This window comes from Bos grunniens, chromosome 7 (genome assembly GCF_055505025.1).
Source record: "Bos grunniens cultivar Pamir isolate PY7600 chromosome 7, Bosgru_T2T1.0, whole genome shotgun sequence".
In the NCBI taxonomy this organism is placed as follows: domain Eukaryota; kingdom Metazoa; phylum Chordata; class Mammalia; order Artiodactyla; family Bovidae; genus Bos; species Bos grunniens.
The window spans coordinates 84,088,562-84,104,394 of NC_141171.1; the positions used below are offsets into that span (position 1 = coordinate 84,088,562).

At 36.9% G+C, this 15,833-nt stretch overlaps 1 protein-coding gene across 6 annotated transcripts in view; it reads right to left on the reverse strand.

Moving 5' to 3' along the window:
- The window catches only part of EDIL3 (EGF like and discoidin domains 3), an 805,907-nt gene that overhangs the window by 189,641 nt on the left and 600,433 nt on the right, over positions 1–15,833 (reverse strand). For all 6 annotated transcript variants that reach the window (XM_086412886.1, XM_086412888.1, XM_086412884.1 and 3 more), the window contains one exon: positions 1,809–1,990. In XM_086412886.1, the coding sequence (XP_086269012.1) occupies positions 1,809–1,990 (182 nt within the window). The remainder of the gene's footprint in view (positions 1–1,808; positions 1,991–15,833) is intronic.

A 15,833-nucleotide genomic window follows, 5' to 3' on the forward strand; every position in this document is an offset into this window, starting at 1 on the left:
ACAGAATAATGAGTAGTGTTAAGTAGGCAACAAACTGTGACAAAGTGAAGTGAAAAATCAGGACCTACAACAATCCTAAGGTATTTCTCAGAGAAAAAGAAACTGCAAAAGTATGTTATTTATGGTTTATTGAAACAATCACTGATGCGCAGGAACATAACCTGCCCAAGAGAAACTGATGCAAACTTGTGACATCATCTCTCAATTGCTCTGCAATTTCTGCTATGAATCTTAATTTCTAAGGTTTTATAACGACCTCAATTCTGTAAATGCATTTCATAAGGTCAACTTAAAAAACGGTCTCTGGGATGATTTTTAGCAAATAGAATATAGGCATTTTTGTTGTTATGTGTTTATTTGAAACTTAATTGGAACTTCATTAGTCTACGATCAAAATTGTACAGAGGTGCCATTTCTACTATTTGGAATTTTCTCCTCCCATGTGGCAATAGATTAGAAAAATCATGTGTAACTAAAGAAGCAATTTCTGCAAATGTATGCAAATTAAATTCATAAAACCAAACAAGAATATCAGATAATCACATGGAGCCATATAGATAAAAGAAATGTATATAGAATGCGTAAAATTCATAAAAAATCTGAAGAAAGATATATCTAAAGGAGACTTTGGCCCTGTTTGAAAGTATAGAAATCATATTACTTGGCTGTAAATTAATCTCTGTTTCTATTAACTCCCTGTAAAGCAACCTCTATCTTTTGTCTCCTAATAATGTTACATCATACATCCCCATCTTAAAAATTACCTCTGACTCAAAATATGCAGTCAAAACGTAGAAGAGATCAGCTGTCTAAACAAACCCTATTCCAATTCTGTGGTGCACTGAACCCACACGTGCAGTTCCCCCAGCAACCTAAACACAGGTCATGATTTGCTATATGGCACTGCCCAGATTCTCATGTGGCATCTTGGATCATCCTGTTTCCTTGGTGTCTAGTCTTTACTGAAAAGCATCTTCCAAGGTTTGTCTCAGAAGCCATCTTCCCATGAGCCTTTCTCATGATAATTAATACCTTCTTCCTCTGTCTGACCTCAGTGTGCACTGGATTTCCCGTCTTTTTAGCACACCTCAATGAATTGTTAAAGGTTATTAACATGTGCCACACCAACAGAGGTATAAGCTTTCACAGAAATCATGGCTTGAGCACCTTTTCTGTCTCCGAATATGCAGTTTTCCTGTCTCACTTCAGTTAAGGGCTCAAAAGGTATTAAGCAGATAATATATAAGACGCAGGCATTACTCCCATCCATCACACTTTTTGGAAATCATTTAATTTCCATTAAATTTTCTCACATTTAAAAACATAGCTGATGATAATTAATGATAGAGTATGAATTGAAACACACCCAGTTATTGAAAGAGGGTGCTGAAGACATTTGAGATATTATATTCCATTGTATAATTTATATATACACATATGGAACCACTAATAAGACAGAGAAGGAAAAGACACCATTTTTATACTCCTGAAGTACCAAAAATTGCTACTAAGTGTTAACACAGTACTGATGGACACATGGCATATGTAAAATCCTCTCTTTGACATGTACCTTCAGAGAGAGATATTTGCAACTCAAGGTCATTTTAACATTTTTAACTCTCTTCATTCACTTTCCAAAGGAATATTCACATTTCCCACAGTTTCAGGATTTATAGTCAGTTTGGACTCTAGCTAAATCATCCTTTCTTCTGTGACCATGAAGAAAAGTCACATGTTAGACACTATCTTCTTTCTGAAATGACTCTAGCCATTCCTTGGCAGAAACCCTGTCCCATCCCATCTGTTACCTGAATCCATGGCCATCTGTCATTTTCTGCAGCTGTCCAGGCATTTATAAGTCCCTTCTTATTCAGACGTGCATAGTAGGGATACCACTTCTGGAGTCCAAAAAGAGCTCGGTGGGTAGATGAAGCTGTGATTTGCTGATTTGAAATGATTCCCCCTTCAATTCCCAATGGGCCAGAGCATTCTAGGAACAAATTAGAGGAAAAATGTGAAGGTATCAGAAATAACATATCCAAATGTGGCTGTTAGATTTGATAGAAGATTTTTAAAAGTGATTTCAACTTGGACCGTCATGTGATTCAAGCCCCTCACATTTAACAGGTTTGTTACAGATCACAACATGAAGTGATTCTTGCTCCTCCAGCCACGCTCTTCTTTCTTTGCTGTGAATGTGGCATCTGAACAGACATGTCCCTTCTGCACTGCTATTCTGTGTTATACACTGCCATCCTTTGTTGATCACATCAACAAAAAGTGCAATGTCCTTAGAAGGTCTATCTCGTATTTTGTATTTCCATTAGCACACCTCACAAATCATAATTTATCAAAAAATATCCATTGGTCCATTATTTCTTGACTAGGCTACATCTGAGTTTGGTATTAAAATAATTTTCATACTGACTTAGCATTTCTCACACTATAACTTTTTCAGTTATATTTTTATAATGGTTGGCAGTTATGCTTTCAAAAAAAGGGTGATGTGTAAACCTTTTAAAACATTTTAAACTATTATAATAATAACTTGTGATATGCTATAAATAACAGGAAATATGTAGACAAATTATTTTTATAGAGTAAGCAGGTAAGCACTCAGACATTAATATAGAGCAGTATAAATACCACTCAGTAAATCAATATATTAAAATATTTACATTTCTAATTTTAATTCAAAGTACACAACTCTATCAATAGGGATTCTGCACATATATTTTAGCATTTTTCTTTATTTTTGTTAAACTTGTAAATTGGAATTCAAGATACATTTACTAATAAATACTTAAAATACTAAGATTAAAGCATAATATACTCAAAATAATAGGTCCTCAGATACTTAAGGTATTTAGATTTTAAAATCAGAAACAAAAGTAAATTGATGTAAAAGTAATATATGTACTCAAAAATTTTTAGATTAAAAAATAAAAATAATATATGTACTATATATATAATATACATTTGAATTTCTTAATTATTTACTAAAAATTCACCAGACAGTACACTTATTTCTTATTCAGTTTTTAAAATTAAGAATAAGTAATATTATAATGAAAAGCAATACCTAGTTTTCTTAATTTCAATAACATATACTATACTCAACTTATTGAAAAATTAGGTTTGTATAATAAAATGATAGTTCTATTATAAAATATACTATAATGATATACTAGAATTCTTGAAAATATGAAAGGAGTACACTTCTATTATTAAACCTTAGTGCATATAAGTCAACTTAGTCATTGCTACCAAGGATATTTTAGATTTTAATTACTACTGAAGTCTAACAATTGTTAGTAATTATATGTTTACATTCAGATTGAGGATGCAAATATGAAAGGAAGAATTCTGCCACCAGACTACAATATTTTAAAAAGTTACAAGGAAAAAAATTAAAAAAAAAAAAGTTACAAGGATGATTCTCACTGGTATCCACTTTTTTTCACTAAGCATAAATGTTTCTTTTTTCTATTCCAAGCTCAGATAATATGTAGTTCAAAGGACATTACTTAGAAACATTTTCCCAATGAATTTAAAACCTTTAAACACTTTTATAAAAACAAAACTTGTGGATAAGTAATCATCTTAATCAATTGTTATTAGTATATATGACATTAATATAGCAAAAATTGCATCTTTGTGATTGATAGCTGACAAATTATTCGCTTGCTGAGTTAGACAGTTTAGATATTTTCTAAAGCATTGTATTTAGAACTCTAGCACTTTATAAAGGTGCACTATATCACTTTGAAGTCATTTAATTAAGAAGCCATTCATTTTTAGAATCACACCATTAGGAATCACAGATAATAATCTGATTTTCACATTCCTAAAAAAATTAACATTGAAAACTCAAATATTGAGTCTTTGGATTCTTGCTCTGCTTTGCATTTCAAACTTAAAGATCTTTACAGATTTCATAAAAGCACTAAGTAACTTTCATGATGACACTTTGATTTTAAGCAACTGCAGGAGGCTGGGTTTTTAAGAATGTTGCCATTAAAAAGAGTCTCAAGGATGCTTGTCCTTGATTTGCACAATGTTTGGATGGAAAAGTGCAGCAGGCAGGGAGGCCATTTATTGTAGGCCAGTCAGTGGAATGGCAGAGCCAGACAGTCAGCTTTGATTAATTAAACTGCAAGATAGCCTTAGAAACAACTCTGTACCATTTAGTTGTTTACTTCTAAAGACCTTATGCAGAATTGGATGTCCTCACCGAATTTGTAACCATTAAAAAAAAAATTAGACCTCAAACCACACTATTCAGCATGTCCACTTTGTCAGTCCTCTTAACCTCCCCTTACTAGCAACCATATCAGCAAACAATGGCTATGAACTGCTACCTTATCATATAGGCCAAACACCAATGAGCAATTCAAAAAGATATTTGCATTTATTTACGGTGCCATAGACTCCCAATTTTGTCATGTCCTCAACAGTCATACATTCAAATAAAATAGAATTAAAAAATATATAGACATGCTGTATATATATATAGTATTTCACAGCTTACAAAATACTTTCTCCTGAGCTGTATCAGTGCTGTGAGGTCAAAACCGATGAATTTTTCTTTTCTCAGCCCTCAAGTCCACACGTTCTTTTAGAATGAACTTTTGTAACATTTACTTACATACTATACTTTATGTGGCCCTTGACTCTGGTGGGGTAGTGCAGTTCTTGAGCAAAACATGAGTGTGTGAAGTATCAGCTTAATTCCTTAAAAATGGAATGATCTTCAGTTTTTCTCATTTCAAACATTGTGGTTATGGTGACATTGAGTCTACCAGCTGTGAGGTAATGAAAGATAAATGGTGTGTTCCCTTTGTAACCGTAAATTGTTAATAATGAGCTTGGTTCTACAAGGTCACTTGCACGTCTCTCCTTAGAGACGAGGCCATTGCAGCCTTTTAGCTCCTGTGGAGCTGACACCGATTCTTATACTGCTGCATTCTTAGATGCTCACAGTAGCTTGGCTTGTACACAAGAAGAGCTCAGGAAATATTGCTGAATACTGGTATTTGGTGCTTTTATTCCTAGACAGTAACCTAATAAGCAAATCTCAGTTTTATGCTTTATTTCACACGGGGAAGTTGTCACAACAGCAGCTTTTTCTTCACTAATCATTTGGACCACAATCAAATGGATGTCATCATAATAAAAGGTTCAAAATCCAATTTCCTTTTGCCTGTGCCATCCACTTCCCCGATGTCCTATTAAATACAACAGTTATAAAAACTAATGAAGGAGTTGCAATTCAGAATGCAAATGATTACACACCTAAGATGAAGTGACCTTAAGCTGTGAACAATAAGATGATTAAAAGAAAGATAACGTGGAGACATATGCTATCACCATCCATACATGAGGGAAGGACATGAAATCATTCTTGATGAAAAACTATACTAGATGAGCATTTTGAAGTTTGAAAAGTGCATCCACATGTGTTTCCTCACACAATCAACATAACAGTTCAAGGAAAAAAGGTTATCACACACATTTCATAAATGAGGAAACCAGTGAGGAGGGAAGGTAAACTCATAAAAGGTAAGTCTGGAATTTAAGCCAAATGTTCCTGCAGAAACAGAAAATAATATCAATTGATAAAGTGAAGAGTTCAGTAATTCTTTAAAAGCTGATACTGAATTGTTTTTCTTCTGTTGTTATTTTACATGGGGATGTGTGTACATGTACTAGGAATAGAGGATAGGAGAATTAGCATGAAGGAATCATGTAGAGTATTACTAGTGGGACTCAGGATATGACAGGGCTTTCACAAACTGGGGAGCATTAAAAGAGTAGGCAACAGTCTGTGACAGTGAGTCACAGAAGTAAATATTGAGGCATCATGGTGGTCTGTGTCCCTTTACAAGTGCTAAAAAAAAATTGACCCGCTACCATTATTGATCTATAGATTGCCTACCTAATTTGGATAGGTTTACTCAGTCCTGACTAATTCATTGACCTCTTATTATGTGCCCATCTACCCAGCAATATATCTATCTATTCATCCATCCATCCATTCTCCATTCATTAAATTCAATTTTGAAAACTGCATATTAATTAAAGGCCTTCTATATCCAGGCACTTTTCCAGGCAGTGGAGATACAAGGATGAATAAGGCAGAAAAAGCCTCAGCTCTTGAGGTCCATATTCTAGTGGAGAGACCAATTCTAAATAAACACTTAAATAAACAAGGAAATACCTAAAAAAGTGGTAAGTGAAGAAAAAAAAAGGGTGAACCAGGTGGAGGTGTGAGATGATCAAAGACAGGCTTCCTGAGAGATGACATACATCTGATCTCTTAAGTGAGAAGCAGGAACTGGCTACTGCACTAGATTTACTGTACTGGTTTTCTGAAGGAGCTTTCAGCCCAATGGGAGAGACACATATAGAAACAAACAAACAAAAAATAAAATCAATATAACATGGCAGATGCTGTGATGTTGGATGTACAGGATTCCCTGGGAGATGGGAGAGGGAATTATAATCCAGCCTGGGCTTCATGGAATAGCGTAGGGATTAACATAGTGTAGAAGAAAGGGAGGGCAGACAGAGAAATAGGAAAAAACCTGGTATGACTAGGGACGTGAAGGCAGATCAGTGTTATTAGAGCAAGATGGGTTGGTGAGAGGTTAAAGGATGGGGTAAAGAAGCAGAGACAGATTATTTTTCTGGAAATCTTGCTGAAAAAAAAAAAAACTGATTCTATTAGCGATGGGGAATTTTTGAAGGATTTTAACTATGGTGATATTGTCACTTAGCATAAATGATTTAAGAGGTGCCAAAACTAGGGCTAAGTAGCAAACTACTACTACGGTCCAGGTGAAAATGATGCAGGTCTGAAAGAACAATGGAAAAGAAGAAGAGTTCAAAGCGTATTCAGAAATCCAAATCGAGAAACAGTGTTACAGTGTTAGTCATTCAGTCATGTCCGAATCTTTGCAACCCCATGGACTATAGCCTGCCAAGATCCTCTGTCCATGGGATTTCCCAGGAAGAATATGGAGTGAGTATCCATTCCCTTTTCCAGGGGATCTTCCTGACCCAGGCATCAAACCTGGGTCTCCTGCACTGCAGGCAGATTCTTGACTGTCTAATTAGATGTAGAATGGAGGAGAAAAATGGAGTTATCTTTGAAGGTGACAGACAGTAAGTAGCAGATAGCAGTTCCCAGTTGAGGGATTGGTGATGTCTCACAAATAACACCTTTAAATCTAATTCCTTCCTTAAAATGTTATCAAAAATTATTCTTGCTGCTGGACTGCATTTGAGAGGATCTGACTTAATCCCACTTGCTATTACTATGCAGAACACCACAGGCTACATTCACATCAACCAGGCTCCAGGGACAGTTTTGAAAATTGAAAACCTGTTTCTATGCTGAGGCCACACCCAGAACTTCCCTGCCTCACAGCTCATCCATGCGTGTATATCTGCTGTCCCACAAAACGCGGAGCCCCTCATAGACAGGGTTATATCTCACATGGTATCCAGCAGCAAGCCTCATTCTCAGCAGAAAACTGATCTCAAATAAATACATTAGGCAAATAAACAGTAATAATTACAGCCAATATTATAACATTTTAGTTGTATAATTTACTTTTAAATTAAGAACAATATTTCACCTAGTCTCTCAAGAGTACACCGATATTGAGGCCTTTATTTGTTTAAACATTGAGCAAAGAGGAAGAGCATCTTTTCCATTAAAAAAAAAAAAAAGGACTGATAATTGCGGGGAGCGAGCTCCGCCTCTGGCAAAGGTCATGAGGAAGGAGGCTTGGCATACGCAAAGGCGGGATCAAGCCTCAGGAGTCTCCCTGGAAATTCTCGAGCAATCTACCCCCAAAACCAGAGTCTGCCTACTTTCTGCTTTGTGCTTTCACCTACACTTCTGACTTTACGGGGGGCTGTCCCCCACTACCTCTCTGAAAAAAGAGTTAGCTTATAGCTCCAGTTAATAATTCCTGTGTGTGACAGTGTTTCAACCTACAAACTCCCTTGGAAGTCCTCTAGCCTGCCTGAATAGGTTTTTCCGGCCACATGTGATTGCTCAGAGCCTCCAAACTGTGAGAGGCATGAGATGTTCTAAACTGTCTGAATACAGATTCCTTTGAGCAGTCAAAAGATTGATTAGAAATTGTATTGGTGAAGGGATTTTCACTTGTTGGGCCAATGTTTGCTGCTAAGTCTCCATATCCCTTACCTGCTGTGTCCCTGGCAGTGTATTGATTAATATAATTGGTGTAAATAGTAGCTTTAATGTTTGTAACCTGGGACCCTTGAATTAATTCTTTTTCTTGTTATAGCCCACCACACCTTTGCTCTGTAGGAATGCAACTTTATCTAATGCTTTTTGGAGGCTGGCGCCTGACTTTAGAATAATCACCTTTAGAGAAAAAGGCCTCCGGGCCAGAAGATGATGCAAATCACCTAAACTTTTGCATATGATAAGTTTGCAGGAAGAAAGCCTGGCTTACTGCATGACTCTACCCCTTCCCCCATTATCCTCTATGCATAACTTAAGGTATAAAAACTACTTTGGAAAATAAAGTGCGGGCCTTGTTCACCGAAACTTGGTCTCACCATGTCGTTCTTTCTCTTACCTTCTGGCTGAATTATTCAGCCTCTTTTCTACACTGAATTTCCTCACTGAGCTATCCTTATCTCAGCCTCTTTTCTCCACTGAATTTTCCTACTGAGCTATCCTCATTCTATTACTCTTTATATCCTTAATTAACGTTTAATTAAGCAATTGTTTCCTGATCTTCGCCTACGCCGTCTCTCCTTCGAATACCCTGGTTCAGCCGGGGCTGGTCCTCGGCAGATAATCAAGTAGGTTACTTCTGTTTCTCAACTTGTTGCCACCCAACAACCAGGTATCTCTGAAACTGTCTACTGTTATGCCTTGAGTAGGGTTTTCCCAGGTGGCTCAGTGGTAAAGATGCAGGACATGCAGGTTCGATCCCTGGGTCAGAAAGATCCCCTCGAGTAGGAAATACCAACCCACTTCAGCATTCTTGCCTAAAATTCCATAGAGGGAGCAGCCTGGTGGGCTGCGGTCCATAGCGTCACACAGAGTCAGACACGACTGAGCACACACGCACACACACCTACAGTGTGCCAAGTGGCAATTTGATCACTGCCGAATATGGCGGTAGAACATGGTGGTCTATTGTTTGTGACCATTAGACCTTGTTTATGTATCTTTGGTCCCGTGTTTGCTTTCGTCAGATTCAACAGTAATCCTAAACTAATGAGTCCGATCAACATCAATGACCAGGGGCTTTTAGGTGGCGTTTACATAATCAGTTAAATAATCAGTTTGCTGGAATGGTCTGAGTGGCCTGGAAATGCCTCCTGCCCCGAGGTCCTGCCATTCAGATGGACAGGGTAAGTGAGTGATGTCGCCTGGCAGGGGGTGCTCAGGCAGCTGGGCCAGCCGGGCCAAGCCTCACACGTTCTCCCCAGAGCCACTTTTCCGCCTTTGCCAAGTCCAGGTGCAAATAAAACCGCTTCAACGTGAAGCCTTTCTCACTCTGCAAACTCATTCTCTGGAGTGCGGTATAGGATGGCATCTGCATTTTATTGATCTTGCAGCTGACAGGGAAGCCGTACTTCAAGATGCCTCACATCTTGTTCCTGAGTGTGCTGGTTAAGCCTTTCAAATAAGGGGGATGCTTGGCTGCATCCATAACACAAACGCACTGCTTTCATTTGCTCTATCTCAACATCCAGACATCTTCAGAAGGAAAGGATTTCAAATTAAAGCCATGTTAGAAACAAATCTTTAAACATCGCCAGTCCTCTCCTTCTCTGAGCATCTCATCTTATAGGAGTGTGGATCCTCTGCTGTGCTTAGCATAGCACGATAATTGTGCTGAACAAGAGCGCTGGCGAAGGAATTACAGATGACCTCCAATACTGCGGAAACAGATGCTGATTCAAGCAGAAACTTCTCTCTGTGCCACTAGGACCACAGCCTTTCTTTTATTCCTAGGGTTTGTTCTATTTTGAGAGTTGTCTTGAGACTAGGTTCTAAATTGGTGAGAGAGATCAAGGCCACTATTTCTCACTTAGTGGCTCAGGGTTGAAAGGAAGCCTTAAAATTTTTGCTTGTGAGTTTTCCAATATTGAAAATAATAGAGTATAATAGAAAGGGGAAATTCTTTAGTGGCCATTTATCACAATATCAGTCTTCGAGACTGAAGAAAATTAGCATTTATCAAGAATAAGCAGCCCATCCGATGCAAAGAAGTAGAGTTTTCTCTAAGGTGCATATGCATTTTATGTGAATTCCAAATAAGCTTAACTTATTTGGAATTTAAGTTAAATTTATATTTAAGCCCCCTCCATCCTCACCCCAGCCATCCCACACACTTGCTGGTTTTTCTCAGCTTATCATTTTTCAGGGGTTGGGAAGTGGTTTCAGAGGCAAGTGGACAAGGGACCGAGCAACCTCATTGAAGTAGAAGAAAAGTTGCTCTCAGAAATAAGGTTTGGATACACTAGCTTGGAGGTAGGAGAGCAGGGAGATGGGGAAGGAGCTCCCTGGACGTGGTGAGAGAACGTAAAGGTAGACCCACACAACACAGCCCTCCCATCACTCACAAATCACCTCGGAGCACCCGTAGGGATTAGCCAGCCTTACCTCATCGCGCTGAGAGTGATCATCCTAAAAGGACTTAGAGTGAAAAATCCCATTTGGGGATGTTTGCTTCTCTCCACACTTAGAGAATGCTTCGGGACATAGATTTCACATATGGCCACGGTAACCTTGCTTAAGGAAGCCAGTACTTGCAAAAATCATCAAAATAGTTTCTCCAGATTAGTTAAGCTTATTTGGAATTCACATAAAATGCATGTGCACCTTAGAGAAAACTCTACTTCTTCGCATCGGATGGGCTACTTACTCTTGATAAATGCTAATTTTCTTCAGTCTTGAAGACTGATTCTGTGATATATGGCCACTAAAGAGTTTCCCCTTTCTATTAAGAACTATACTCTATTATTTTCAATAGCAGAAAGCTCAGAGGTGCCTGAGATAAATGATGAGGAACAACTATTTATGCACTTTTTTTTCCTCTTGGACAATAAACTTCTTAACGGTAGAAACCATGCCTTTTGCATTATGTATGTTTTCAAAGCACTCAGCCCAGTGCCTTACAATTGGCAGTTCTCAATACTATGGGTTATATCATAAATTAAAACTAATCACTGCTGTTTTGGAATTACTTTTCTTCCTTTCTTGAAACTAAATTTATCCTCCAAACATAGATATTATCACTCTAAGGATTCCACATACTAGGTGGGCATTAAAATCAGAAATACTTTTGGTATGCTGGACCCACTTGAAATACATCAGAATTAACTCTTGGAGGTAGGGGAAATATGTTTGGAATGAAAATCAGCCTTCATAAAGTTACAAATTCAATTATCAGCCATCTAGCTATTTTCCTATAAAATATGGTTATGCTTTTCTTCACATTGTATTATCTCAAATCAATTATGATGTAATCTCAGTTAAATTAATTGCTTTAAATTCAGGAAAAATTAAACTTATGAATAAGCTAAATTAGAATAGGAAATTGTCCATTAATATTTCCCCAAGCTAATTTTTTGAGCATATTGATGCCGAATGATAGTGTTATTTAAATAGCAGGGTCTACAGACTCTAGTATTCAAAAGCCAAAATTTGTATCGAGATAATTTACAGAAGTCAATTAAATCTAATATTATCATCCTCTCACAGTTAACAGGCATTGCCATAGGATGATCAAAGAGCACATTTTAGTTTGTGTAAGATGTATTCTCTCAGAAGAGAAAAGCACACGTGCTTTTCAAGCACTGAGTGCATTTTTGCAGCCAGGCAAGATTTTAGTAACTTGTACTCAGGCTTCCACTTACACTGCACAATTCATCTTCTACCGACTATGAAGATAACAACATGGTTTGATGAAATATTTGTCTGTAGACTCAAAAGCCCTGCAATTCAAAAACCCGCAGGTATACCTACACTTGCCTTCTGACAAAACATATCTGCACAGGAAGAGCTAAAAAGGGGTATAATGGCAAGGTAAATGCTAAAGGTGGGATTCAGTTGCTTCAGGAAACAGGAGTCGAATACTAAGTGTAAATATTCAAGCACTGCCATGCAAAAGACACTTTCCCACACTTACAAGGTATTTACATCTTTTAGGTGTCTTTGGTAAATGTCTACCATGGTAAGTACTGCAAGGAATTGCCTCTGATGTTTGGTTATAGAGCAATATGACTGGCATGTCAAACACAGATTTTTATTTGAGAGAGAAATCACTGTCCCAAATCCAATTATCAGCTACCTAGGCATTTTTTTCTGTACAATGCAGCTTTGCTTTTCTTCGTGCTGGATGTTATCTCAGGTCAAGTATGAAGTCTCAGTGTTCCAGAGGTCAAAAGAAACTAAGCTGGAAAAGAACAAACGGGAAGCTACTGCAGATGGTAGGTACAGCCCAACAAGCCCTCTCTAAGGCTAGCACTCCTTGAGAAGTTGGTGGGATGAAGGCTCGAGGGCAAAATGGAGCCTGGAAGACAACAGAGGCTGATTTGATTATTTGAATTCTAGAACTATCTATTGATACATGTATATTAACTCCTGAAATATCTATATAAATAGATATACTATATAAATGGAGAACTCATATAGTCAGAGAGGTATGAGAGTGGAAAAGGGAACTATAAGTTCTCACAAGTAATTTTCAAGTCTGCTCTCCACATCACAGCATCAGCTTTGTTGTTTTTCCTCTTTCCAAACTAAATCAAAGAGTATATCTTGTACTTCTGTTGTGGTCCAGTGGTTAAAGAATCCACCTGCCAAAGCAGGGGACACAGGTTTGATTCCTGGTCTGCAAGGATTCCACATGCCACGGGGCAGCGAAGCCCATGCGCCACAACTACTGAGCCCACGTGCGACAACTACGGAAGCCCAAGTGCCCCAGAGCCTGTGCTTCACAAGAGAAGCCACTATAATGAGCAGCTCGTGCCCCCTAACTAGAAAGCAGCCCCGGTTCAAGGCAAATAGAAAAAGCCCACACAGCAACGAAGAGCTAGGGCAGCCAAAAATAAATTAATTTTTAAAAAGTTAATCTTTTGTCACTATTTCCAGGATAGAACTGAGACAGAAGATGAATTCTTGATTGATTCTAGGAATTGATTCTAGGAATCAAACATTCCTAGAGACTATCACAAATGCTTTGCATAGAGTATTTGCCATGACTTTGGATATCTGAAAGGGAAAATCCAACATAGAATTTATAATAAAACAAAAGTAAAGCTATGGAAACAAAGGATGAATTATGAATTTTATAGAAAGAGCATTCTAGGAGAAGTTAATAGACTACCATTTTGTTATAAATCTGTATAAGTTAAGCCAGCCTTTCATACATTATTTCTTATATGAGATTCATATGAGATCAGTTTTATAATGCAAGGAATATAGGTCAGCCTATTAAAATAGGGAATTTACCTTTGCTTCTTTTCAAAGCTACTATATATAATAATAAAGTAGACCTTGATGTTTTGTTATGTTCGGGTTAAATGTTCATTTTTGTCAGACAGTATTTGTAGAAAAAACAGCTAAATAGTGTATTGTGCTGTGTGCTGAGTTGCTCAATCATGTCTGACTTTTTAAGACCCCATGGACTGAAGCCTGCCAGTATCCTCTGTCCATGGGGATTCTCCAGGCAAGAATACTGGAGTGGGTTGCCATGCCCTCCTCCAGTGGATCTTCCCAACCTAGGGATCAAACCTAGGTCTGTTACCTAATAATGCACACTAGTAATATACCTAATAATGGGAAAGGTTGAAGGCAAAAGGAGAAGAGGTGGCAGAGGATGAGATGGTTAGATATCATCACCAATTCTACAGACATGAATTTGAGCAAACTCTGGGAGATAGTGGAGGACAGAGGAGCCTTGCATGCTGCAGTCCATGGTGTCACAAAGAGTCGAATACGACTCGGCAACCGAACAACAACAAATAATGACACATATATTTCCGACAAGTAAGGTATTAAAAATCTTACATCTAGATTTAGATATTTAGGTGCTGGAAAAGGTATAGAATATTAGCTATGTTCAACAATATATTCATATACTTTATGATACACTGCTATTTTCTGGTATGTTCAAACAGAATACATGATTGTTATGTAGTCTAACCTAAATGATTAAGTAAATAGATATGCTTCTTATAAACTAATAAACTTCTTAAAACTTAAAAATAGATGTCAAATATAAAGTTTTAAACTACAAATAATCCTGTGACTGCCCATTACAAGTTTCAAATTTTGAAAAGGTAGTCAAAACTAGAATTTTATGCTTTTTCTTAAGCTTTTAATAAAAGAGGACTTAATGTTTCTCTTACTTTGGAATGAGGTAAAAGACTAGCTTCTCCAGAGGCTTTTATCTTACCATCTTATTCATGCTGAATTGCTCACCACCCTAGTTACATATTTACAAGATTAACCAGGAATCAGGTAAAGGTCAACACATCACAAACATAAAGCATAGCCATTAACACAAAGCCATTAACACTTCCCTTGTGGCTTAAAAGGTAAAGTATTTGCCTGCAATGCCTGAGACCTGGGTTTGATCCCTGGGTCAGGAAGATCCACTGGAGAAGGTTATGGTAACCCATTCCAATATTCTTGCCTAGAGAATCCCATGGACTAAGGAGCCTCATGGGATCACAAAGAGTTGGACACGACTAAGTGACTAACACTTTCACTTTCATTAAACCAAAATGAAGATGGAAGAATTATTATCATTGCTAAAAATTCCTGTAAATTATGCAGAAAGTGATTTTCACTCTTAGGAGTTCTTCACTTTAGTCAAATGTCTCAAAAAATACTAAAAGCAGTTATTTTGCAACTTAACAACCATTAGGACACAACAGGATATAGCTACTATTATTAATATACAAGAATGATAAATTACACAAAATAGAACAAGGGATATAAATTTCACCTTGTATTATTAGGAAAAATATTTCATTAGTTGAACATGTTTCTTCAATCACCCAAAACCTTTTTAGATACATAAAAAGAAATATTATGAACTATAAATATTATGTGAACTATAAATTGCTCAGGGGTTATTACAGAGTTTTCTTCGTGCCTTAGTTCTTTCAAACATTATTTGCTCAGCTAAACCAAAATTGAAAAAAATAAAAAGAAAATAGAAACATTCATTTTGTATTAATAGATATAAAGGTCTACAGTTTCATAGGATCATACAATTTTCAAATGTAGGTAATTTGGGAAATAAGGTAACAATTAAGTGTCATATACTGCTGACATAATGTATGTAGAGTGACTTATTGAGTCTTGGCCCACTTTCTAGTATATCAGTTCATCAAGACTGTTTTCACTATAATTTTGGTGGAGGGTATGAATGAAAATGCAGTCCCAGATATTTATATTTTTAAAAACATTTGGGTGATAATAATGTATAGCAAAGTATGGAAACTGTGAGTTAATCATCTGTATTATTGGGAAAAGAAGATCCACCTTAGATTTGTTTCATAGACTAGAAACAATATATCCTAACACATAGTAAATCATATGACAATTAATATGCCCTTAATGAATAGCAGTTCCTTATACTGTAATTGTTATTTTATTGTTGTTATAAAGCAAAAGTTAGAATTAAAAGTTATGGGTAGGAGAGACTGACTAACTATGACTATCTTAATACTGAAGATTGAAAAATATATTGCCATTTCAGCCAGGTTTTCCAAGTATTCACTTCTTATTCAGGAAATAAGAGAAGAGTATAACA